The sequence below is a fragment of the Molothrus ater genome, chromosome 4, assembly GCF_012460135.2.
Source record: "Molothrus ater isolate BHLD 08-10-18 breed brown headed cowbird chromosome 4, BPBGC_Mater_1.1, whole genome shotgun sequence".
Lineage (NCBI taxonomy): Eukaryota > Metazoa > Chordata > Aves > Passeriformes > Icteridae > Molothrus > Molothrus ater.
In genome coordinates this window covers 37266236-37292131 of record NC_050481.2, presented here as the reverse complement: position 1 = coordinate 37292131, position 25896 = coordinate 37266236, and the positions used below count along the sequence as shown (strand labels likewise).

At 34.7% G+C, this 25896-nt stretch overlaps 1 protein-coding gene across 1 annotated transcript in view; it reads left to right on the top strand.

The window, feature by feature from the left end:
- The window catches only part of GPM6A (glycoprotein M6A), a 116397-nt gene that overhangs the window by 64792 nt on the left and 25709 nt on the right, over nt 1-25896 (top strand). Inside the window, exon 2 of the mRNA XM_036381856.1 lies at nt 13194-13386. Within this exon, the coding sequence (XP_036237749.1) occupies nt 13194-13386 (193 nt within the window). The remainder of the gene's footprint in view (nt 1-13193; nt 13387-25896) is intronic.

Sequence of the window (25896 nt, the reverse complement as noted above, 5' to 3'; positions counted from 1 at the left end):
TTGGTTTGATTTCTCCCTCTGGAACTGCTTCAGTGAAATAATTTACTGGAAAGTAGATATTTCTGGCTGTGATATGTGAGATTAGCAAGCAGCCCATCACAGTGGTGTAGCTGTGAAGAACTACAGGGATCTCCAGGTGTAGAGCAAGGTAGCAGAAAAGGAGAGGCATGAAAAATGAGAGCAGTCATCATTGATCCGTGCTGCTGGACAGTGCTTCCTCATTTTGGGGTTGGCCTGTCTTTTTCTATTTCATGTAAAAGCTTTCCTTTCCTTCATATTTTAGGAAGAACAAAATTTGTAATAAGAAAATGGTCTAAAGCCAACATTAACTGTACTCAATGGCTGCAGGCATTGCCTATTTTAAAGGTAAGGCATAGGAAGCATGAGCTAGTATATAGATATCACACAATATCTATATCTAGAGTTATAGGTGAAACTGTATCTATTTGAGCTGTTAGTCTAGTGCTGAATTTCATGCAGTCTTGTAGTTTATATTTTGTGCAAGTCACACTTCAATAGGTTTCATTCTGCATTATTTCAAATTGATTTTTTTCTAAAGAAATTTTAAAAAGAAAACCCTAAGTTACAGTCTTAATGAAATTTTGTCTAAGGATTAGGTTGGTCTGGCTTGGTTTCATAATCAATGGAACCAATGGTTAAAAAAACGATTAGGAGATGTCTGCCATTATTAGAATGAAAATATTATATGGCAACTCTACTTCCTTTTTTTAGCATGTATTGCCTTTGGTCTTTCACAGATCTTTCTTTCGTGTGCCCGTCTTAAAAATAGTTCTCTAATTCTAGATTTCGATGAGAAAAAAATAATTCTAAGTATCTCACAAATGAACTTTTCTGAAACAAGAAGGTAGTCTTTCATGGCAAAGCAGCAGGTGAGTTAAAGAAATATGAAATATGATTTCAGTTTTCCTGTGACCCAAATACTGTTTGTAAATGTATTTTAGTATTTTAATGTACAAGTATAAATGCCTTTTCCACTCTACATAGAGAGTGAAAATGAAATGCATGCTTGGTGCAGATTGATCTTGTACTAGATTCTATTTTGTTTGGTTGAGAGCCATTTTTCTCAATACAGTTATTCATTCCTTTACTTTAAAACTTGTTTTTACAATTAATACTTGTTGAGTTTTCTGTTCCTGTGGGAGTCAGTAATAAAAGCTGTTTAACTCCAGTGGGAGATAGCTTAGGTTTTATTTTTATGGGCTTTTTGAAGCCAGTCGAAGTCAGTTGCAGATGTTTCCGTTCAGAAGGAATACATAACTTGATCTGAGGTCTTGGTAGAAGGAAACTTAATGATTCTGTTCCAAAAAAAAACCTTCAGTTTTATATCACTGAGATTTTTAGTTGTAGACTTGAGAAATCATGTAACATACTGGTCCACAGAGACTTTGCTTATGACCTGTATCTTTCAAGTTATTATCTACAAAAAAGAAGAATGTGTAAATTTGCACTGACTCAATGATACCTGTAGATTGTATATTCCTAGTTCATTAACAAACACTTGTTTGTGTTTTATTTATGTCTGCAAACCTGCTTAATAATAGATTCATTGGTTTGTGGTTTTAAATCAAATTAAGCTGTTTATTACCATGTAGAAGGGTTCAAGTAGCATATTTTAAAGTGTTATACATACATATATTTTTAAAATATGTACAATGGCATTAATTAGTTTCATGGAGCAGTCTTCATAAGTAGTCATGTCATGAAGGATAGCAGTTATCTGCCCTATCATGATCTATTTCTTACTATTTTTCCTTTCTGAGGTGTAAAAGTGACAGAAGTAAAATACTTCCATTAGAGGATTATGGGTTTCTTTCCAGACAGAAATATTCAGAATATTCAAATTTTCATACTGAGGCTTTTTATAATTCCTTTTTCTACTACTTTAGTTGAAGATGTTCTACCCTTTGGATAGTAAATATGACAGCCTGTGCATGTCTGTTTCATTGAGGAATATCTCAGTGCCTTGGAGGGGGGTGGTGAACAAGGATGGGGAGAGAAGAGGGAAGCAATGCTGTGTTCCTGCTGCTCATTCCCCAGAGCAGGTGAGTTTTCTGTCTCCCGGCTTTCAAGAGAGGAAGCAAGATTATCAGGTCTGATTGTTTCTCAGGCAAATAGGTGTTCAAGGGAATATGAGTAGCCAAGATGAAGAGAGCCTGAGGGTAAAGGAAGCAGATGAAGCAAAAAGAGGCTTTTGAGATAAAAGTGATGTAAAAACATGAGGACATTAGAATCAAAAGTTGCATATCATGTAGAATAAAGAGAAAGGGCTACATAATTCCAATTAAATTAAAGTTTTAAAGTTTTAATTGATACCATTTCCAAAAGTCTGGGCTTTTTGAGTTCTAGAAATCCACTGCTTTCAGCTAACAGCTGTACAAAATATCCACCCTATCCTTTTCAGCACTGAAAAGATTTGTGAGGTAAAAAAGATCTTTTAAGGATGCTTAATATTTAGTATTTTATTCATATGCGTTTGACCACTATGCCCTGCACAGCTGCTGGAAAATTTCCTGAGATCAAAGTATTTGCATCTCACCTCTACTTGCAGTTTTGTTATTTCTGAGTTTTAAACACTAATAATTGGAAACAACAACAGCAATGTGTGCTTTGATAGTGTAAATGTAAGTATTCCAAGAAATCAAATTAATATTATTCTGACTACCAGACTGAAAATCACTTGCCCACTAACCTGTTTGTTTGTCTGTTCCAACACCCGAAAAAAAGGAGGATGCTATCTTCTCTAAAATGAAGGTGTGCAGAACCCACAAATACCCATAAAGAGGTTTGTAGAACATTCCATTTAAACAGATAAGTGCACAGAAAAATCATGAAGAAATGGTTTTGGGGTTTTCAAGATCTGAATAATGCATCAAAAAAAAGAAGAAAAAATATATAGCTTAAAGCCTAGTATAACTCAACCTATTTGTGAGTGAGAAAAAATAGTGCAGAATTATATTTCAGTACATACTTCATAGTAGTTTTTCCTTTGGGAGAAATAGTTCTGTTCAAGGCTGAAGGAAAATAATTGAGAGATTGATTCCATGAACTCTAGATGAGAGAGATGAAAAGGATACTTATTTTCTGGTTTTATGATCCATGGCATTGTCATTCACTTTATAACTAAAGTAGTAAGTGTTGCATGGAATTAATGTTGCAAGTTATTGTTTTCAATTGAATCAAACAATAAAAACTTATAATTGTTTCCATCATCATCTATGCATTATTGATATATGTAATATGCATATAACCCATTTATTAATAATAAATCTTAATGTATTTAATGTACAAATCTTAGATACATGATCTATGGAGAACACGTAATGGACAAACTCTTTGAATTAACTGACCCACATCTTCATTATTTGTATCATGTTTGTGAAGCTAGTTTGTTTTATTCCTGTCCCTTTAGCTTAAGAGCGATTTTGAAGCTGACAAATGTTGTCTGTGTTAAATCAGCCATAAAGTTTTTTAAGATTATGAAGATTGACTGTGTTATGCCTGAATGATTTGTATTTTAGGCAGTGACTGCTCTGTGTCAGTAACTTTAATACCTATTAGCTGCTAGATTGAGATCTGTCTCATTAAACAGCAATGAACCTAATGTACTGAAGACTCTATAGCAGCTAATCCCAACACAGTGCTCTGTACATTATTGTAATCATCAATATCCAAAATATGAGTACTCGTTTATGTCCAGGGTGTGAATGTATACGTTTTTGCATGTATATAATTAAATTATTTTAATTTATACTTTTCTGGAAAAATTGCATTGGTTTACATTGCAAGCAATACTGATACTGATAAAAGCCATCTTCCCAAGCATGTACAGGTCTCTTTTCCGACCTTTTTTCTTAATAATGTGTTTCTTTCTCACCAGAAGCAATACCCCCTTATGCATAGATAAACAGAACCATGGACATTCATAAATATCTCATATGCAATATTTTTCATATGAGTGTGGAACAATGAAGGTGTCATATCAGCTGGTGTAATGTCATCTAGCTCTGGATACCTACATCATATTCTGTATATTTTATTATTTACAGTGTTCATTTGATTTTAAGTCAATTGGACAAGCCACAGGTTTTCAGCCAAGCACATTCTCAATACCTTACTAAATGGAGCCTTGTGTAGGTACCTAAATAGTAGCTGAGCCAATTTCTTTGACAAGCTGTGGGGTGTGCAGCCAGGAGCTTTTGCTTAAATTAGTTCTTAAAATTACATTTGACAGGGCTGGGAAAGATAGCACTGGTACCTTAAAGGAAGCATGCAGGATGATCATTTACCAGTCCATCAAAGAAGCAAAGAAAAACAACCTTAGAGTGATGAAAAGGTTAGTTTCCTGTCTGACTGGCAAAGCAAATGAGGCATTTTGCTTTAAAAAAGTATTTCCATTCAATCCCAGGTAGCTTCCCTCTGTTGTTGAGAGTTATGGAGTCAGGAAGAAATACAGAGTAGCTTCTCAGGGAGTTGTGCAGTCTCTGCTAAAGCTTGGAATGTACCTTCACTGCATGAAATCTAAACCTTTGATCATGACTCATTATGAGACTTTATTGCCAAGCCACTGTTTCTCTGATGTCATTACAACTTCATTTTGCCAGAAGGTACGAATCAGGTGTTTGCTTCACAGTGCTCTTCCACTAATGTGTGATTCTCACCATTCATTAGAGAGTTATCCAAGTCCAGCAAATACTTTGGCAGAATACTTTGGTGCAACAGGGGAAGTCAACAAGCTGTTTGATTATTGATAAGAGTACAGTCCACTATGATGGAAAATGGATTCTTGTATGTGTGTATATAATATATATGTGCATTTATCCACATTCAGCTATCCTAAGATGCGTTTCAGTTATTTAGGAAAAAAGGCTGTAGGTATCCTGTTTGGGGTTTTTTCCCTCTAGATTTAAGAGCACTTAAGATGGATGGAACAAGAGAAGCTTGTTTGTTATCTGGGGATTAGTACACACATGTGACTCCTAAACCAGGAGAAAGAGAGGATCTCTTCTTCCTTGCTGTCTGTTTTCATGCTTTGGGCTTCAATGAGAATTAAAATCATGTTTCTTTAAGTTAGCTGTCTTTAAACTTAGCTGAAAATCTATTTTTAATGTAATTTAGCTCAAATATAAAATACATCTTTGATTTGGCTTTGAAAATTTGTTATATCAGTTGAGGGTAACACAGATATTATAGATCACTTGGCAAGGTGGATTTCCTAAACATAGTTGTTTGAATAGCTATGTGTTATAGACGAAGGCTTCTTGAAACAATATTTCTTCTCATTGGCAAAGTAGCATGTTTCATTTTACTCTAACTCTGCATTAGCACAGTGAATTATTGGGTATCTATGTAGGCAATCCATTTGAGATTTAATTGCCTTGAATAAAAGTGAAGAAATGTGTTCAATGCATATGATGAAAACGCAAATCTAAGTTATATTTCTGATGTAGGAGGTACCATGATTATTAGTGAGCATGCTGAATTACTTTTTTTTTCTGTCATGAGTGCAGTTTGTTAAACGTTACAAATTGAACTGGAGTATTGAGTGCTTAACAAGGAACAAGAGACAAGAACAAGGGACAGTTTGGATGAAATCATACCAAATATTAACCAGTGTACAAAAAATGTACTAATTCTATTACCCTTGTTCAGATTGAACTGTTATCTGTTACTGAGATCAAGACAGCATCCATATGAGAAAGGGAGAGAGAGATTTTTTTGTAATGTACTGTATTTTATTAAAATAACATGCAATCTCCAGCTCCCCATATTTCAAATGAAAATTACCATGCAGGAAATAACTTTAAAATTTGCATATGCACTAAGGATAAAAAAGTCATTAATAAATGAATTTTAAATTAGGTTTTTGAAGGTCTTAGTAATTTCCTTTTTGAAAAAAATATTTTGCTGCACAATTTTCTCTTCTAAAAATATTGGTGATGCTACAAGGATGTTTTACAAACTTAAAAATAAAAAACTGCTTGCATTCCAGGAAACCCTTGAATTTACATTGGACTACTGACCTAGGCTGGTATTGGAATTCTAAAATCTCTAACAAACTTCTCCAAGAATTAAGTTCAGTTTAGAAAAGTTTTTACAATAATGTATTTTCCTAGTAGAAGTACTGAGAAATCTTGTATTGTTGTAGGATAGAGTAAGCAAGCAGTTTATTATTTCAATTTTTCATTAAAAGTGGTAGCTAAAACTCAGCTGAACTCAGTTATGTTCCTTAGTCTGTGACCCCTCTATTCCTTTTTCTTTAATGACTACAGAGAAGATTTTGAATATTTTATTCATTTCAAAACATGTTGAAGGATCAAATATTTTACCTTTATTGCTTTAATTTCAAGTATTTCAGTATTTTACCTCTATTGCTTCAATTTCAAGTATTTCAGCACTTAGCCACATAAGAAAACATCACCTCTTAAAGCTGTCAATAAAGATGTGATTTTTTTTTCACTGAAGAATTCCTGACATACACATTCAGCTCTTAAGGCTACATTTTCAGACCACTTTATTACAAGTATGAAATTTTTCTTTTCATTTTTGTTTTGAAACCTCTTAGAAGGATTTTATTGGGTATTTTTATGTTAGTGAAAATCCTTGTATCAACCTATAGACAAAATGTAGTCTATTGTCTAAAATTGTGAGTGTTTATGCTGCAAAATGATCACTTTTGTAGTTGGCCTGGGGCCACTGGGGGATGTCTGTGTGTGGACCTGGGATGTCCATGGTGACATAATCCCAGTATCATTCAAATATCTGAGGTCATATTATTTTTATGACTGAACATTTCTCAAGATAGAGAATCAGAGCATGGGCGGGATGGATGTTGCAAAGGTAATATTTTGTTGCTTTTTAGTTAAAGGAGGAATTACGTGAGATGTTATACAGCAGTTTTGGGCTGCAAGTTGCAGTTGTTTATCCTCCATATAATTCCCTGGGCACCAATGTTACCCTAGCCAGTCCACAAAGGTGGTTTCTGGGATGTTTTTTAGTGCAAGGCAATATGAGGACAGTGATTTTGGTGAAGGGCTGGGTTTGTGGGAGCTGCTTCCAAAATCCAGCATAACCAGACTATATCTCCACTGTTTAAAGCTGTCATCTTGGCCAGTGGGACTCTCATGAACAAACACATATTATAGTGATTTTAACAATGCACAGTGTTAATTATGTCAATTTAGTTTGAGGCATTTTGCATCTAAATAAGAAAAAGTCTTTATGGTTCCTCTTAGCCTTGGTCCCATGCTGAGTGCAGTAACTGAAGCAGCTATTAACTGCAGAATGACTGTAAAAGCCTCAGGACTAACATTTTCATTTTCTGTATTAGCTGATATCTGATTAGCTAATATCCAGTCACACTGTGCAGATAAGTCAAAGTAGATCCAGTAATGATACACCATTTAATGAGTAAAAGGATACCTTAATATTTGTGGGTTTTTTTAATTTTATTTTCATGCAATTAGTTGCCTATTTCCAAAAATCCTTTTGTGTTTGTTGGGGCATTATTCTTGCTTTTCTGTATATCATGTTTCTTACAAGTGTTCAATGTCAAATTTACTTTTCCACTGTAGTTATAGCAGTCAGGATATCAGAATTAATTTTGTGGTAAAATTGTTTTTTATTGCTTGATAGGTAATTCCGTAATTGTAAGCATTCTTATTGAAGGTTAATTTAAATGAGAAATCATCTCCTGAACAAGACCAAGAAGCAACTTCAGTTGTTAGCATTACTGGTCTAGTTTCCAGTAGATCTTGTGTAATGGGAGAGGGTGGAACAGAGTGGGGATATATTCCATTAATAAGCCTGGGATCAAATCACATGGGATTGTGCATGCAGCACTTCTTGAGCAGGTTTTCCAAGTCAAAGTACAGGGGTAATCTTTGGTGATTCATTCCCAATGTTGCTTCACCTCATTTGCAGCTTTATAAAAGCACATTGTGAATGTCTTGTCCTTTCTCTGTTCTTGGGATAATACTGGGGGAGCTGGATTGCTTCTACCTGATGCTATACTGTGAAGTCCTGGGGTCGTTTCAGATCAGGAAATCATGCTGCATGTTGAGTAATTGAGGGAATGAGATATAAGTAAAAAGTGTTGCTTTCTGTCCAATACATTGTGTTTTGATGGCTCTGCTTATCAATTAAAATATTATATAACAGTAGCTTGACTTGAGGTTAAGTCCTAGCTTAATAGAATTTGGAAGTAAATCTTCATGCTTCGTGATGGGGCTGTGAAACTGTATTTGAGTTGATTGGCCATGAAAGCTGTGTGACAAGTGGTACAAATTTAGATATGAAGAAAATGCATGCCTGGCCAGGCATGGAAGACACAGAAGATTTTGCTATTTTGTTTTCCATTTCAAGTGTATGTAGTTCTCAGGCATTTTACTTGGACTTTGTTGTCCTGTCTTCTAATTTTAGATAGAAAACTCTTTAAGAAAAGTAATTTAAGAAAAAATATTATTAAAATGTTGTATGTTCTTCAGAGGTACTTGGTCCCATTAGAGAAGTAATTATCTGTGATTAATCAGTAATTCTTTGGACATGTAGTTGTCTCTGATTAACCATTTAGGTGTTCCAGCTGCAAATGAGTTGGAAATGATGAAAAAAACAAAACCAGAATATCCTTCTGTGTTTTCTATGTTTAGTTTTAATATATTTTTAATATTGATATTCTTCATACTAATATCTGGGGTGAATGGGTTTTCTTAACCATTTATGTGAAAGGCAGTAGCATAACAGCATTCTGAAACTGGTTCTGATGTCATTGATTTAACTTTCACAGACAGAAGTGGCATCAGAAATGGGCTGAGTATTTTATTTGTTAAATATATGTCCTGATCTACTATGAGGAGAAAGAGTTCACATATCATAACACACAAACAAAGAAATTATTGTGGTGATGCACTTTGTGTGCATAATTACATTTAAGTCACAGGGAAAATTTCTTCTTCTGCTCAATATCTAATTTTTTTGCCTTTTAAATGTAGAGATTGTATAAACAGAAAGTCAACTTATTTTTGGCTGATGCAATTGAAGATATAATAGAGTATTTACACCCAAACCCCAGAAATGAGAAGAGATTTGCACAGATTTGCCTGTGTAAGGAAGTTTAGAGATCTATATCTAGAATATGTCTGATGTAGACAGTAATAATTGTACTAAGAGGAGCAAAGAGGTAGTTTTCTATGAGATGTCTGTTGACTGGAATTGGATGAATGTAATGCAACATTAATATGTTGTGTTTTGATAGCTGAATATAGTCAGTATTTGGAGTTTAATTTATTTGCATAAAATAAAATTTCTTGTCGTCTTCTGTGTATTTCATGATTGAATTTTCTCTATGGAATGATTTTAATAAAACAGAGAAAAAAAAAAGAACAGTACAGAGTTTCATGTTGAAAACCACAAAAAAGGATACTCTTTTCAATTGCTTCCTGCAGTTTTGGTAAAGACATGTGGCCCCATAAGATTTATGCTTTTACCTGAAGGAAAAATATTGGTATACATAAGTAAAATAAGAACAGTGGATGATGAATTATATAGCACAAGTGTATTGTGCAGAGTGAACAGTTTGAAAAGTACTGAAAACTGTATTTGAAGATGAGAACAAACATCAAAGGAGCATAGAATCTTTTTCATCTTTCCTAGGAATTATTTCTGTGACTGTATGTGTTAAGTGCCTTGTGAAGAGCGTGTTGGGAGAGGTGAATGACTGCCTGTCTCACACAGACATCCACACACTCTCACAGCTGAGTCACACTCTGTGCTGGTGATTCAATATCACTGTGCAGGTTAAAATAGCACTTCTATTGTTCCGGTATTAAACAGCCATTTGCACATTCTGAGCAATTGAAAGAAAAGAATTGGAGCAGATATTACCTGTAGCACATTACCTTGTGTGGTGTATGAATGATGTGTAATATCCAATTTAAAATCATAATGCTGATTCACTGGTTTTCTTTACTTTTCAGTTGCTTTGACAGGACTGAAAACTCTGGAGTAACTCATTAAGTAAGCAGTGAGAAAGGTAGTAAGGCTATAGAAGAGTGAAGTAAATGAGCAAGGCTTTGACAATATATGATTATCTGAAAATTTCACGTGGTTGAATTAATTTTTTCCAGTATTTTTTTATGAATGAAAAGAGCTCAGGTTGGTGAAATATACCAATAAAAGCTTCCCTCAAAGGCTCATAAACATGAATAGTTTAAATCTGAGAGATGAATAGAAGCACTTCTTCACAAACTATAAATTTGTTTCTGTTATTTTACAAATTTTGAGGTGAGGGAGAAAAAGCTGATTTATTTTTGATTGAATTTTTCCTTGGATTGGACATCATTACATTGTAATAATTTATACTGGTTTTACTTTGTTATGCTATTTTGATATACTTTTAAACTCTTTCACTATAATAAAGCTGAAGTAATATATCTGTCTGTGGGTTTTGATGGCATTCAAATTTGGAACATCTGAGTGTGTGCTCAGCCCTCACTGGACCTAAAGAGTGAGGTGCAGCAGCTTCAGGAGGTAATGCACAGCCAGCTGCTCCCAGACAGCAGTGCTCTCAACTTTCTCTCTTCTACTTCATCTTTCTCAGAAGGGGAAAAAGAAACCTTTACAAAATCTCTTCCTCTTCCCTGCACCAAGCTATATCAAGAAAATATCAAGAATACTCCCGAAAGTCCGTGTGTCCCTGAAAATATTTAGGTCTATGCTATTTTTTAATCTTTGACTTTACAAGCCCTCATGCATCGTTCCTATTATTACCCTATTGTTATCTTTCCCCTTTTTACTTTCTCCTATAATGTCAATAGATGTACAGTGGTACTAGTTTTCTGTGGCTTTTCCTGCTGTTATTCTGTGCTGAAAATGGTAACGGGCATTTTATGATAACCTCTGATGTCAGGTAACTATGTATTGTCCCATAGTTCTTGTTCAGTGAACTTATTTCAAATATATACTTTTAGGATTTTTGCCTTTAAGACAAAGCTTTTCCAGTGAATGATTTTTTTTTAGTATTTGTATAGTCTTTTAAATATTGAAGAATTAATCACAGTTGGGTAATCTTAGAAAACAGGACCAAAGAAGTTTTAAGAGATTACTACAGTTATCTGCAGGCAGAATTAGCTACTCCAAAGGCATTTTTAAATTTTTCTAGTCTGTTCTTAAGCTCTTGCACTGATGAAAAGCTCAGAGTCCCTGGGTATAAGACCCCTGTAGTTTGTCACCAAAGAAAGGCTCATCCATCCCTGGACATCCAAAGCCTTGTGCTGCTGAAGAGGAGAGCTGCCTGCTGCCAGTGAGGTGGAATGGTGGGAATTGCAAGGAAAATCTGCTCTTCACCCAGTAATGTATGGGCTCAGAGATGGGGGGAGCAGGGAGATGGAATGCTCTCACCTGAAAGCCTGGAAGGTGTTACACCCCTGGCAGTGTGTGGTGAATGCTCCAGGTGGGTGACTTGTACTACAGGTTACTCAGCAAGACTTTGGCAGCAGTTTAAATGTATGGATTTGCACATTTTACCTCTGGTATTTCACAGCTGACTCTGATACATTAGGTTGGCATTAAACAAAAGTAGTCTCAAGCTATAACTTTCTCTTTTTGTACAACTAGCATACATACTTGGGTATTATTTTGTCTTTTATGTATTTAGTATATTCAATGTTTAATATACTATATTTTTTTTACCAAGAGCTATCCAGCCATTAGAATACTGCCTTCCATAATATAACTTTTATTTACAAAATAGAAGGGGGTTTCTATTTGGGTAAAATATGTACATATTTGAAAAAGGCTTAAACTGTTCATGCAATCTTGTATATAAATTTATATACATATATAAATGCTAAACATACATATGACTATTTAATATTTGTTCATTAAAAGAAGTCAAAAGTAAATGTAGGTAAATGAAGGTTTTAACAGACAGAGGAAATTATTACTTGGCTTATCTAGGCTAAAGTAAATAGAAATATACCAAATTAAAAGACAAAATATGAAATTAGATAGAGAAGCTACATTTGAGAATTAGACATAATGAAAGTAGACATACTGTCTTTAAAGAATGGCTTTTTTCTTTTGATATATCTCTGGTACTATAATTAGCACAGCATAAAGACTTTGGAACAAGTTAAAATATATTGAATCATACCTGTTGAGCATCTTATATGTAATTTTTAATTGGTCTTTGTCTGTGCAAATATTTAAAATCTATATGCCTCACTTTGTTTTCTATCCAGGTCCTTTTTGCTATAAACTGGTAGTGCTTAGGAGAAAACACAGCTTCTGATTACTTCCTGCTTGTCTTCTCTCAGCCAGTGGATCCCACCTTCCCTGTCCCTGCAGAAGACAATAGGAAGGGTTCCATGGAATGTAAGAGGTGTTAAGGGATTGATGAGATTTGGAAGAGTCAGAGATGCTGCATTCATGAAACTAGGCAGGGTAGTGCCAGAAACTTGAGCACACTTACTGAAGGAATGTGGGGTTTTTTGCGGAACTGGGCATTGTTTTAGACACTGTGACGGCAGGACAAGAAGTTGGCCTTTTATAACTCAAGAGCAATTACCTTCACTTAAGGAACATCACACAGAGTAAAATATATTGAGAGAAAATTCGACTAAATTTTTTTCTAATTCTGTGTTCTTTGATCGATGTCTTTATTATGCTTGTGAGTTATTTGAGTATACACAAGGAGCAGGAGCAATTCTGTTGTCAGAAGTGTATGTCCAAAAAAATTGGAATGAACCTATGATGACGGAAGGTATTGGACTGAAATATTTTTTATTTTTTTTTTAGTGGTTTTCCTGTTATTGAGAGTCCTCCTCAGTAATCTGATAGATGACCAGCAGGAAGTGTGAATATAGATATAACCTAAGACTGACATTGTAACCTGCTCTGAATAAAAGCGTGAAGCTCTGCAAGGAACTGACTGCTTAACCTTTCATGTTAATCAGATGGCATGTCTACATTTAATAGGTCAAGTAGCAACTGAGAAAATTCAGAAGTTGGAATAACCTTTCACATGTTTTCTGACAGTCTGGGTTGTTACACTTGACCTAAACTCTCTTTGGCCTACAGTCTTTCATTTTCAGAAGTGTTTCTCACAAGAAAAGCATTATTTTTGCCTTTTTGATATAATTTAGTAGTATATAACCTTTTCTTTTTCTTTCTTGTAGGATGCTTCGAGTGTTGCATCAAATGCCTGGGAGGCATTCCCTACGCATCTTTGATTGCCACCATCCTGCTCTATGCTGGAGTTGCACTGTTCTGTGGCTGTGGGCATGAAGCACTTTCAGGAACCGTCAACATTCTGCAAACCTACTTTGAGATGACAAGATCTGCAGGAGATGTTATCGATGCCTTCACCCTGTAAGTACTTTTTACTTGTCTCCTTTTAAAACTGCTGAAAAATTCCACATGGGATATAAATTTGACTCAAGAAAATATTTTTTTAGTGAATATCATAAAGAAAATGGTTTGGATAAGCTTAGCTGCTGAAGTTTTGACCAAGTTAATATTTTTAGTATTTACAAGCAATCTATAATACTATTAAATATCCCACAGCTTTGATTAATTTATTACTAAATTTTTTTTAGTATAATATCGATAAATCTGTTCCATGCATCCTTGAATTTTAAAAACAAGCAAGCAAACAAACAAACCCTGTGGCCACAAACTATAAATAGATAAAGCAGACTTGTGCAACAAGTATCAGTTCTGGGAATAAACACAATAAAGAGGTAACCAAGGAGTTGTTCAAAATCCTGAGACTTGAAATGTCAAAATTCTGTTGCCTCTGGTTTTTCTAGAATCAAGCTGTTTTGAAGGTTTCATGCCTTGCTATTCCTGAAAATCTGTTTCTGGAAGACCTTTGTTTTGCTGAGCATCAACTTCTCTTTGTTAAATTTATTACCTTAAAAAATAGCTTATTGCATGCTGAAATTAAATGAAATATTTTCTTGTGTCTTTAAAATTTTCTCTTTAGGACATGATTTTCTTAGATATTTGAAATTAAAATTCTTACCTAGCTGCTAATAGTTGTAACTAAGCTGAAGAAGCCTATCCTTAAATTTGTAATTATTTTCTTTCATGAATATTTTTCGTAAAAGTGAAGTGATTTGATCATCAAAAACATTGACCTCTTCTGATGGATAGTTCCACAACAAAGATCTGAGGGCTTAGGAGTGATCAAAAAACAAACCAAGTACCAACAAGTGGAAAAATCAAAGTGAAACAGAGAACATGCTTATACCATTATATAAGTCCATCTTTAATTCATATCATAAATACTGTATAAAACATTGGTTCCTCAAAGAAAGCAAAGAAAATTATAGCATTATAGAACAGGAGATACATGGTTAAAAATTGAGTGTAGGAGAATTCTTCAGTCTAGAAAAGGGGTAATTAAGAACTGTTGCAAGAGTGGTCTGTAAATTCACAGTATCATCAATAAGACATGCAAGATTGGACTGTCTTTCTATTCCAGTACAAAAAGTTTGAGGTATCAGAGGGAAGTAGTAGGCACCAGATTCAGCAGGAGCAAGTTCTTCAGTTTTTTCATAGCAAAACTCTAAACCTATTTGCATATTATGGATGCCAGAACTTTTTATGGCTTCAAGGGAAGACTGGGTAATCATGAAAAACAAATCCATTGATGGTTTCTAGTACACACAGACTTATCCAGCTCAGGAAGTCACAAAGGCTTGAGGTTGTGTTGGAGGTTATCCTGTTGACTTGCCTGCCTCCTTCCTTATATTCGTTGTTTGACATACAAAAATGAACAAGATATATGTGTATTTGATCTGACTGGGTACCACTGTTTGTACAAGAGCTAGAAATGGAATCTGAAATTTCTTAACTTCTCTTGGGGTATGTTATCAACATCCTTTCCAAACCTCCTCTGCAAATTTTAGATGTTCTCACTGTGGGATTAGTAGCCAGAAGGGAGCATGAACCAAATAAGTATGTCACTGCTACAGCAAATTAAAATTTCTTCTTTGGATCAAGGAATTTTTATGTTCTTGTATAATAATATGTTGGGTAAAGGGGAAGATGTATCTTCTGCTTTGCCTTTTTGTATTGTCATTTAGAATGATGAGTCTGGCTTGACTTGGTGGCTAAGGTTCATTGTTATCCTGAATGAAAGATCAGTCATTTTATTAGGCTCTAACTTATTTTATTAGTCCCTAGGAAGCTATTAGTGCAGAACAGCCACAAATCAATGCTTTCTCTTCATAGCACGTTTTTCAGCTTCTCTCTGTCACATGCTAAAGTGAAAGTATCATCAGGGAATGTAGTCCAAATGCATATAATTCATCATAAAAGATTAAGGAATTGTAATTTTTTCCCCCTGCCATTTGTTTTTCTTAGCTAGTTGTTGCAGTTAGTAGCTTTTGGACCTGTTTGTTTTCTTAGTTAACTTAAAGAGATATTAAACCCAGTTCTTTCTTTGGTAGACCTATTGTAAAATGAAATTTGATTTTATTCAGTTGTGAAAGGTATATCTAAACTTATGTCTTAAAGGCAGGAGGAGCAAAGATATTGATTAAAAGCAGATAAGCAATTGCTTTGAATTGGGTAAACTGTGCAAATCACAAAGAAATTTGCACCTGTTAATCTTCTACCTGTTGAAGTAGCTATTACACTGCTTTTAAAATAATTTTGTAGGGAGAATAAATCCTTGATATTTTCTCACAAGTATTGATCAACTGTTGGCAGTAGCTCTATAGTAATCATACTTTTGAAAAACCAAAAACCAGAAAGAAGAATATGTAAGTAGAAATAAACACTGTAGTGCCTATATCCTTAAAATAATACACATTGAAATGGAAATAAAACCTATTTCTTTTTTAATTTTTATGATTAATAATTATAAGAACTTCAAAAAAATCTAGCAGTGTGCCCTACCCAACTGTACTTTTTAAAGGTTATTTGACACATTTGGGCTCTTAATGCTCGTAGTGCTGTGAAGTGTCTCAGGCTGGCCTGGAGTCTGTCCTTCTGTGATAAATGTGCCAGGCAGATGCTGCAGTGGAGTGAAGTGTGTTAGATTCTGTTTAATCATGCTTATGCTTTCTGTCTATATTTTTATTAGCATGCTGCATTTTAAATGTCATACAGCATAAAAATCAATCCCAATCTGAGAGTTATTTATGTAGGTGGTAACAGATAAAGGCAGTTTTAACTTTTTGCTTTGTGTTCTGAATGCAAATAGCACAACTCACAAGCCACCCTGTATCTTTTATCTCTGTCAATGCAGCTACTGGCTATAATTTAGAAGAAGCAGCAGACCTCTGTAGAGAAAGTAGGGCATGATGAGGGCATAAACAAAATATGAAACACTCTCTAAATGCCTAAAATAAGAGCCAAAATACCTTGATCCAACACTGCCATTCAGAAACGCCCATATCAATGTCCCTGAGGGCATCAACAGCTCTGACCGTCCCTGTCTGGCCTCTCCTCAGCCTTCCCATGGCCCACATTTCAGTGAAGCCAGAGGGGTTCAGACCCTCACCTCAGACTCTCCTGGCCACACTTGGGGAGAGATTAATTAATGAAGAACCTTCAATAGGCAGCAAAGTTCACTTGGAGTGTTCAGCCCTTGGGGATTCAGCAAAAGCAGCAGCCCTGTGGAATAAAAGAGGTGATCTGAGTGCTGGTCCTGCAGACTGGTCCCTCATTCCATCTCCCTGGATTACTGTCTGAATTCAAGGAGTCTATAACAGCTGCATATCATATCTGCTGTGGAAATACAGGCAAGTAGTAAGTATTTGTAATTTAAAAACTATAAGCAAGTTTTGTAGCTGCCATTTAAATTCTATAAATGCCAGTCATAAACTTGAGAAAATTTATGATTTTCTTTCCAAGTTACAATACAGAATGATCATGGTCAATAATTCCAAAGTTATGGAGGCAACCTAGAGAGATGATGGGTAGAGAGAGTGCTTTTTCACTTGCTTGTTTTTAGGGGGAAAATACAACCCAAAATTCAGCCTGTAATAAGATGCAGAGCCCAAAAATTTCTAAAAAAAGCCAATAATTTTTTTTTAAGGATTTTGTCTCAAAGCAGTGGATTAAAGCCTGACTTTAGTTTCTTTGGGGGAGAAAGGTAAAACAGTTACTCTAAATACTTGAAAGCTAATATAAATCAAATGTGTTCAAATTCACGAGAACAAATGCTGTATAGACAGGTATTCCTTATAGAGAGAATGTATCTGCAAAAATCACACAGCTGAATGGTAGACCCTTCTTTCTTTAGACAGTAATTTTTAAATCCATAAGCCTTTCTGAATTGGATGGCTATAAAGACATTTGGAATTATCAATGTGTGCCCTTTTCATTGAGACTAACCTGTAATTATATTGCTTTCTGAATGACTTCTGGGATGCTTCATTCCCTCCAGTTCCAGACTTTGTCACTATCAACCAGATCACTGTTCTAATGGTAAATGTTTCCCTCCACCCACTCCCCCACCAAGTGAAGGAAAGGTTGTTTAGGAATTTGCAGAAATCATAGGCCTTTTTTTGGGATGTGGATTCTTTCAATGGCTGTAGAGAAGTTATTTTACTTCCTTGTGATCCAAAGGAAGCCTAAGAAAATACATATGATGCTTTAAATTATCCTGAAAACTTTTTTTATAATATTTAACTGCAAGAGGTGAATGGTTTATGTTGCTGACTTTGTCAGTTTATCAGCTCTGTAGGTTTGACTAAAACTGAGCCATCTGCTTGAGGTGGATGTGGTTTTCAGTCATTCTCTTAATAACTTAACAAAATGTAGTGAACACTATCTGCAAAGTACCAGGTATAACTAGATTTTCTTAATTAATCACTGATTTTGAGAACATTACAAAGTCAGCAGAAAGAGACATATGCTTATTAGGCATGTATCACATGAGCTGGATTTTTATATTTTTCTGGTATTTGGAACAAATTCCAAAAGAAGGTTTTAGAAAATCAGCAGCACAAGATACGTTTTGTGTATTTCCCAGCAGCATCCTTTTCCAGTTCTTTCTCTTTAGTACGCAAAGCCAGTTAGTGCCATCTGTCACATGTTTGTGATATATAGGCCATGGAACAAGGGAATCATGCTCCTAGAGTGGAAAATGAAGCAATCTCCCTGATAGTAGCATTAAACCCCTTTTCTTACTACTGTCAAAGCTAATTCATGTCGTTGGAAATTCACTTCCTTTAAAGGTGTGAAACTAAATAGTAAACTAAATGAAGCTGCAATCTGTAATTCTGTTGTCACAGTGTTCTCTACAGGAAGTTGCATAGACACTGTACTGGTACCACCTTCCTAGGTCTAAAAATTTCCTTCCTTTCAGTGTGTGAAACCTGTGTTTCAGGTACTGCTGTGGCCAAGTTTGATGCTTGCTGATGACTTTTCTGTTAGTATATAGTCAGGGTTTATTAGATAGTATTGTTTTGTAATATACATATGTATGTACAACCGTTTTCTTTTGAGTAAAACAAAAAAAAATGGTGTACAATCTTTTGTATCTCCCCTCTTAGGGATAAAAAACAATGTTTTTGAGAGGTAGATAAATGGGTGTTATGATTTTCTGTCTTTTTTTTTGTTGTTGTTGTTGACTTTGCTGCTATCAGAAGTTAAATGCTGGTAGCACTAAAATGTTACTGTTAGCATCAATCTTTCTACGTTTATAGTAGTGGAACATCATGAAAGTTATTACAATGTGTCCTGTAGTAAAGGACAGCTAATATTAAATGTGGTATTTATAAACATCTGCATCAGACTGTGTGATGATTCTGTTTAAGGCATCTACTTAATACACAGTAGTAATCTGGTTTTCCCTATATATTTTTGATCTTTTTACAAAAGCATTCTTTAAATTTGAATGTACATTATGTTTTATTTGTATTACAGAAAGCAAAACATATAAAGCTCTTGATCAAATAATTGCTAACTTAGGTCTGTGCATGTTTGGAAACACCAACAGAGATTGTGCAGAAGAATGAAGTTTTCTTTGCATGGAATATCCAACCTTGACCCATGTGTCTTCTTTGGGTACTATAATTTGGCAGGAACCACCAGAGAGAGAACAGAGAGAGATTCAGGTTACTTAAGGAGAACAGTTTTTATTTCATTGGAATAACTGAGTCACATATAAATAGCAGAGCTGGACAAATACAGCATATTAAATATTAGATGCAGAACACAGAATTTTAGATCTGGTGTCATTGGCAGATGCATCAAATCCAGCAAAAAATATCACAGCACCTGAGAACATGACCTTTACAAGATTATACAGCACTGAAAAGTCACATTTACAACCTACTCAGCTATATTATATAGTCCAGTCTTCTTTATTCTGTGAAAGGCAATACCAATGAGAACTTATGTAAGTAAAATTTAGGATTTGGCAATTACTTGCAAAGACATAGTCCTCATTTTATGAAATTGAATAAGGAAATTCACCCCATGAGAATACCAGTGGAATAATCTGGAAAATTCATAGCAGTGCATGTGAATACCAGCAGAGTGATCTTACATAAAGAATTTATTGGTCTTCTTCTGTGCAAATACACTCTCCTACTTTTCAGCAGACATCTGTATTATTTAGTACTGCGTTAAGTAGCTCTCCTTCCTGGTTGACTGGAATCTTAGATTAGCTATAATAACTTAATGTCTTGTGATTTTCCCTTTCTCAATAGGTGGTTCATCTCCATAGAAATATCTTTTTCTTTTTTAACTGCCTTTATTTCTCTTTAGTCTTAGTTCAGATAAACAGATAAAATGGAAAGTGTATCTTTATGTGTAATATCCATATTGCTAAATATGCTTTATGCAGCATGTAAAACAAGCTCTCTGTTCCACAGGATATCTGAAAAGGGTAAATTCGCTATTTTGATCCCAATCTGGACATATAGTAACAAGCTGTCAGTCTTACACTGTCAGTATGTACTTTGTATGCCTCCAAGTTTGTAGTTGTACTAATGAGATACTCACAAATCCTGCCGTATGCTTTTGCAACATCTTTTACACTTTCCTGCTACAGAAGATTGCCTGGAAATTCAGTACCCACAGTGTACAACAACCATCATATAATTCCACCAGAAGTCAGCACAATACTCTGCACTAGTTCCACTGGGGTTTTTGCCTTCTTCAGACAAGGGAGGCTTCTGATCTCTTCTGTAATGAGTGTCTCTAAAAAAAGTTTCTAAGGAACTAGTTTTAGACAGAACAAATCAGGTTATCAAAAACCCCGAAACAATGTTGAGGAGAAGCTTTGTCTGTCGGTAGTAGTAAAAATTCAGTGTTTTGGACTCAAAGTTCTCATGATTACTAAAATTCTTATGCTGGATCTTTTCCTATTTCAAGAAAGTTACAAGACTCACAGAACAGTGGTGTGGTTTGTGCTACTTTTGCTCTTCTTCCATTAGTTTGATGGCTTTTTAGATGTTCTGCAAGAAATCTGTACTCAACCATTCCATTCCTAGGAAGGTAGCAACGCACTTGTAGAGGATGATGATCTAGGGTTCTATTCTGCATGGCTGTAGAGAGTTGTACATCACAAATTAAAAACAATGGGTACTTATGTCACATCAGCTTTGTTTCAGATCAGAACAGGAAAATCTGGCCCTTGTAGAATATGAATGTAACTTGCATATTGCAGTAGGATGATGTCTTCTTTATATAATACTACAATCTGGCTTTAGTCTTGAGCAAATGTTTTCTATGATTACACAATTACAAATTTCCTCCAGGAATGCATAATAAAAGTCTCTGTTTTCCTTCTATTCTATATTCAATATTATCAATATTTCTATTGTATTTTGTTTCTACTTTAATAAAAATTACTTTTTGGTCTTTTTTGGTCTTATCCTTTCTTTACTGTTAATCCTTTCTCTTGTCATTTCCTAATGAACTTTAGTTGAGCATTCTATACTCCAGTTTTATTTTCTTCCCACCTGAAATTTAGAAGTTAGACTCCTTATTAACCTAATCTAGAAAAAATCCTCATAGACTTATGCTGAAATTTTTTTTGTATTTTCATTTTTTTTCCCTTCACAGTGAGAATATTTCAATTTCTTTTACCTCTTTGGGCTTTTACTTGAGGGTTTTTGTCTTACTTTGCAGGTAGTACATGACTATTAATAAACTCTTCTTTTTCCCTATTTGTTTTCCTTCAGAAGTTTGTCTTTGCTTGTCTCCTCCTTTTCCTAACAATTTCTCTTTCTTCAAAGAAGAAGCTATCTTCTTTCCTCAATCTATTTAAGTGAATAGTATCATGAACTGACACCAAGAAATTGTTCCCAGCTGGTTTGCAGGAGAGCCTGAGCACATCTTTTCAAAAGTCCGGGGGCTTGGTTTCTGCATAGCCTAACCAGACCTTTTTGCTTGCAAACATCCCCTTATATCTTGTCTGTCTTCTAAAAACACAATTGCAAAGCTATTTCTACATGCTTGAGACGGTATGAGGGGGGAGGCTGCTATCTCAGTGTCTTAACACCCTCATAGCATCAGGCCCCTAGGGGGCAAGAGGATCAGCATGGAGGCCAGCATTTCTGCTGGTTTACAGAGTAACAGAGGTCACTGTGTGTTCTAGATGTAAACATCAAGTATTCAAACTTCTCCATCATTGAAAGAGAAAACAAATTTAAAAAAAACAAATAATCCTCCAAAGCAGGAGAAGCCCTTCTACCCTAATGGTGACATTTGCATGTATTTCTCATCCTTCTAAATCTTCTATGCAGGCTGGAAAAAAAAAAAAAAAAGGGCAGTTTTTCATTAGATATTATACTATGGTAATCTTCTTAACATTTCAGTACTTTGACTGCTCTGGTATTTTATTTTTCTTATGTTTGGAAGTTTTTAGCTTGGAAATAGATGTAATTGCCTGAAACTTCTTACATTCAGAGATTATAGGTACAATTCACTGACAATCATGTTCTACTTAACACCTGTAATATATTAATATTGTCGTATATATTGGAGAAGTTATGTTATAAATTCTGGAATAAAAACATGAGACAGAATTATAAGTTCAGGAAAACTAGTCCCACACTAATATCTGGTATTCTGGTGGATAGGCCAATGAAACCCTTGGAATATTAGGCTTTTATCACTTATTTAGACTGAAGTTTATCGCTTGTTTAGACTGAAGTAGACAAAATTTTTTAGAATATAATGGTTTTTCTGGGCAGCATAAGAATCGTGTCACAGGGCAACTTAGTGTAAACTTTAGCTGTTAATTACAACTAAATATCTGTACTACATTCCTATATTAACCAAATTGAAAAAGAAAATATCCCTAGCAAGTATGTAGGTTGTTCCAAAACTATATTAAGACACTTTTCACAAAAACCTGTTGAACATAGACAAATTTAAGAAATTATTTTATTTCTTGCTGATTTATTATAATTTTTAATACTTAAATTTGCCAAAACACCATGAAAATACACAGTAGGAAATCTTTGTCAACATTTGTCTGACTCACTAAGAATATTTTCACTCACCTCTGACTTGTCTCTGCTGGGATTGTCTACTCGGTTTTCAGTTCCAACCTGCTCATTGAGAGGTTAGCACTGATGGCTTCCCTGAATACCTTCTGCCAGAAAAAGAAAGTGTTTTCTCTAGAGATATTTTGAATATGTTTCTTGTTGGATAGAATCCAGATTTAGACTAATGAATTAGGGTAGTCTGGTTAATATGGAATAATTAATGACCTGGCAGCAGAGAAAGAACTAAAAATTGAAAGATCAGTTTGATTTAAATTGCAATTTAAAAACAATAATGTTTTTAACATTTCTGAACATAGTGTCGTGAGGAAGGGCAGATCCAGAATCCATGGAGAATCTACCAGATTAAGACAAATATATGGCTTAGATTATTCTGTATTTTTTTAAAAAAATCTTTTACTAACTTGCTTTTCACAATTATTTTAAGTTTAGATAATCATTCCGCTTATTCTACTCAGCAGCCTAGGTCAGAGTAGTTTTAATAATATACATTTTTCCAAAATAATTTTTTTTTTTTGTAGAATAGTGTATATTTTTCCAATTCTGACAGAAGAACAAAATTTTATCTTTATTTTTTGTCTCCTTCCTTTGCTCATTACCCACATCTTTCCTTCCATTTCACCTTACACAAGTGTAAACCCTTCTTGTTCTTTTTCTTTGTCCTTACCCATCCAGCCCATTGGCTCACGTTCATCTCCCCTTCTGCCATTCCCTTCTCCCTCCCTGGTTGCTCTCATGCTCTGTCTGTAGCATTTGAGAATCTGCTGAAGCACAGATGGCAATTAATCTCCGTGAGTTCATCCACAAAGAGTCACATTTTATTTTAAAGAAAGGCAATCTCCATTTATAAGGTCTATCTTTTATCTATTATGGCTTAATGAGAAAATAAAAGTTTATGTGAACTATATTAAATGCTGCAGAATAACTTAATAGCAATAATATCTTCAAAACTATATATATATATACATATAATGTTATTGTTGTAATACATTTTCTTTAAATAGAGCAGACACTAAATGTAGCTATACTGCAATACAATTCTATCTGGCTTTTAAAGAGGTAGTTGAGTGATTGTCTCACAATTTTCGTTTATCTTTTTACTGTTTGCTGTATAGGAAATCCTTTTCCCTTGGAATAAGCCTGGCTATTTCATCCCATATAGGCTGATGAATAGAGATTTTATGACTTCTCTGTAACAAGTGGATGAGAAGGAAATAGATTTCTATATTTGGCTACTGTTGGGATATATATATTTTTTCCTTTTGTGAAAGGAAGGCTTAAGTGAAAGTTATTCCTGTAGATGCACATAAGGCTGAGGAAAAAGCAGAGATCTCTTAGCACACTTTTTGACACAAGCAGCTCAGTGGGAGACTCAGCACAGATGGTTTAAAGGGCTGTTGTAAGGACTGAAATAGTCTCTGGACTTCTCAAAAGTCCTAATCTCTTTAGGGCAATGAGAGCTTGTAACTGAGCACATTGAGGTCTGAGGGGAGCTGCTGCTGGCAGAACTCCCAGACTTCAACCACTGGTGAAGGTCAAAATTCTTTAAAGTATATCATATAGGAATTGGAAGAGTTTCTATGCAATAACCACAAAATTGCTATTTGTTTTGTAACCTTTTTTTAAAATCACTATTGACAAGATAGACTTAAATCACAGTTTTGTTGTTAAAAAAATGTTACAATGGCTGAATTACTATTAAATCAGGGAAATGAGATTTTTGCAATGCAATCAGAATTATACATATCAATAATAATAAATTTCATCTGCATCATACCATCTACAGTGTTAAATTTTTTTCATCCTTTTGAATTGTTCAAGTGTCTATTCCATACAGAAATTGACTTATTCTAGCTTTCATTTGAGTATGAAACAAAAAACAATGTTAAGAAAAAAAGCTGGAAGTGCTTTGGTATTAGAATGTTAGGGAAAAACATAACCTATCTCATTTCCTGAAGCATTCATTTCCAGTACTTCTCCCATCCCCAGTTATATCAGAAGTTTAACTGCATTTTGATTGCATTTTTTAATGTAGACCTGAACCTGACTTTGAATGTTTTGAAAACCATTCAAGATCAAAGACGTTTTAACAGGTTTTTTGAGCTTTTTTTTATTGTATTATACATGTAAAATGTATATTATGAGTTGTCTTTTTGAGTGATGATGGAAAGTGTGCTCCTAAGGAATTGTTATCATTAAATATTTCCTTTCATGACAATAAAAATATTAATCATTGTCTTGAGAAAACATCCAGTGTAGGTAATGGCATGTCAAAATTCATCTGGCAGATCCTAATGATTCTCAGCTATTTTTTTGTCTTTGTCTGTTAGGAGGTATCTATCTTGACCTGGAGAATAAGACTGGAATTTAGTACCATCTTAAATCTGAATATAGCAATTTTAGAAAGAGTTGTACAGCTCCTTCCTTGTCACATCAACAAACTGAAAATTTACTGTGGTAAATTTTAGTTCTCTAAAAAATAGTTTTTTTAGAGAAGTTCAAGTAGAAAACTTTGAAATCTGCTGATCTAAGGCTATGGTCAGTAGGAATGTTTCCAAGTTTAGATAACAGAGCAGAGAGGTGCTCTCAAAAATCTTGTACCAAATGCTGGTCATGAGAGAACATTTAGGAGGCATAGTCTCCTTGAGCCAAGGCTGAACTTACAGGCAGTGCTGGGCAGAACACCCACACAACCCAGGTAATCTCTGTTGTGAATTGAGCCTTCCAGCACCCTACATGTCACACTGCAAGCCATCCCTCCATTGCTCCAGCTGTGTGCCTGTCAAATTATATTTTAAAGCCTCATTATAGACGAATTCCAGATGATCTGACCTCATTTCTTCTGGAATAATATGTTTCTGATTTGAAGTAAGGGATCTCTCCTGATGACTTAATTATTTTGTGTCACACACTTTGTCCACTGGAGAATAAGTGGGAGAATAGCAATGAGAAGGTAGCACAGACTGACACTGCAGACTTGTATGTGCAGAAAGTTTGATTGAAGATTGTAACTAAATAACTTCTATAACCTAAGTGCTGGATAGAATGTATGACTTAGGAGATGTGTCAGGTTTTGGCTTCTTTTCCTTTTTTTTTTTTCCTCTTCCACTTCATTTAGAGGAAAAAAACGAAAAGTAACTGACTTTTAAATTGATGTGACAGTTTTTGCTGTATTACCTAAACAGATCCATTTTTACATTTAATTAGATTAAATGACCCAGTGTTTCTTATATCAACACTATTTTATTTCAAAGTTCATTCCTGTCCTCAGCTTCACTTGTCATTATGGCACATCAGCACACCCAGTCAGTCATTCCAGTTTGAGACTCAGGGGGTCTGATTATCTCACCCTGAAATTTCAGAGTCAGCTTTAAATATTTATGCAGATAATTATTTT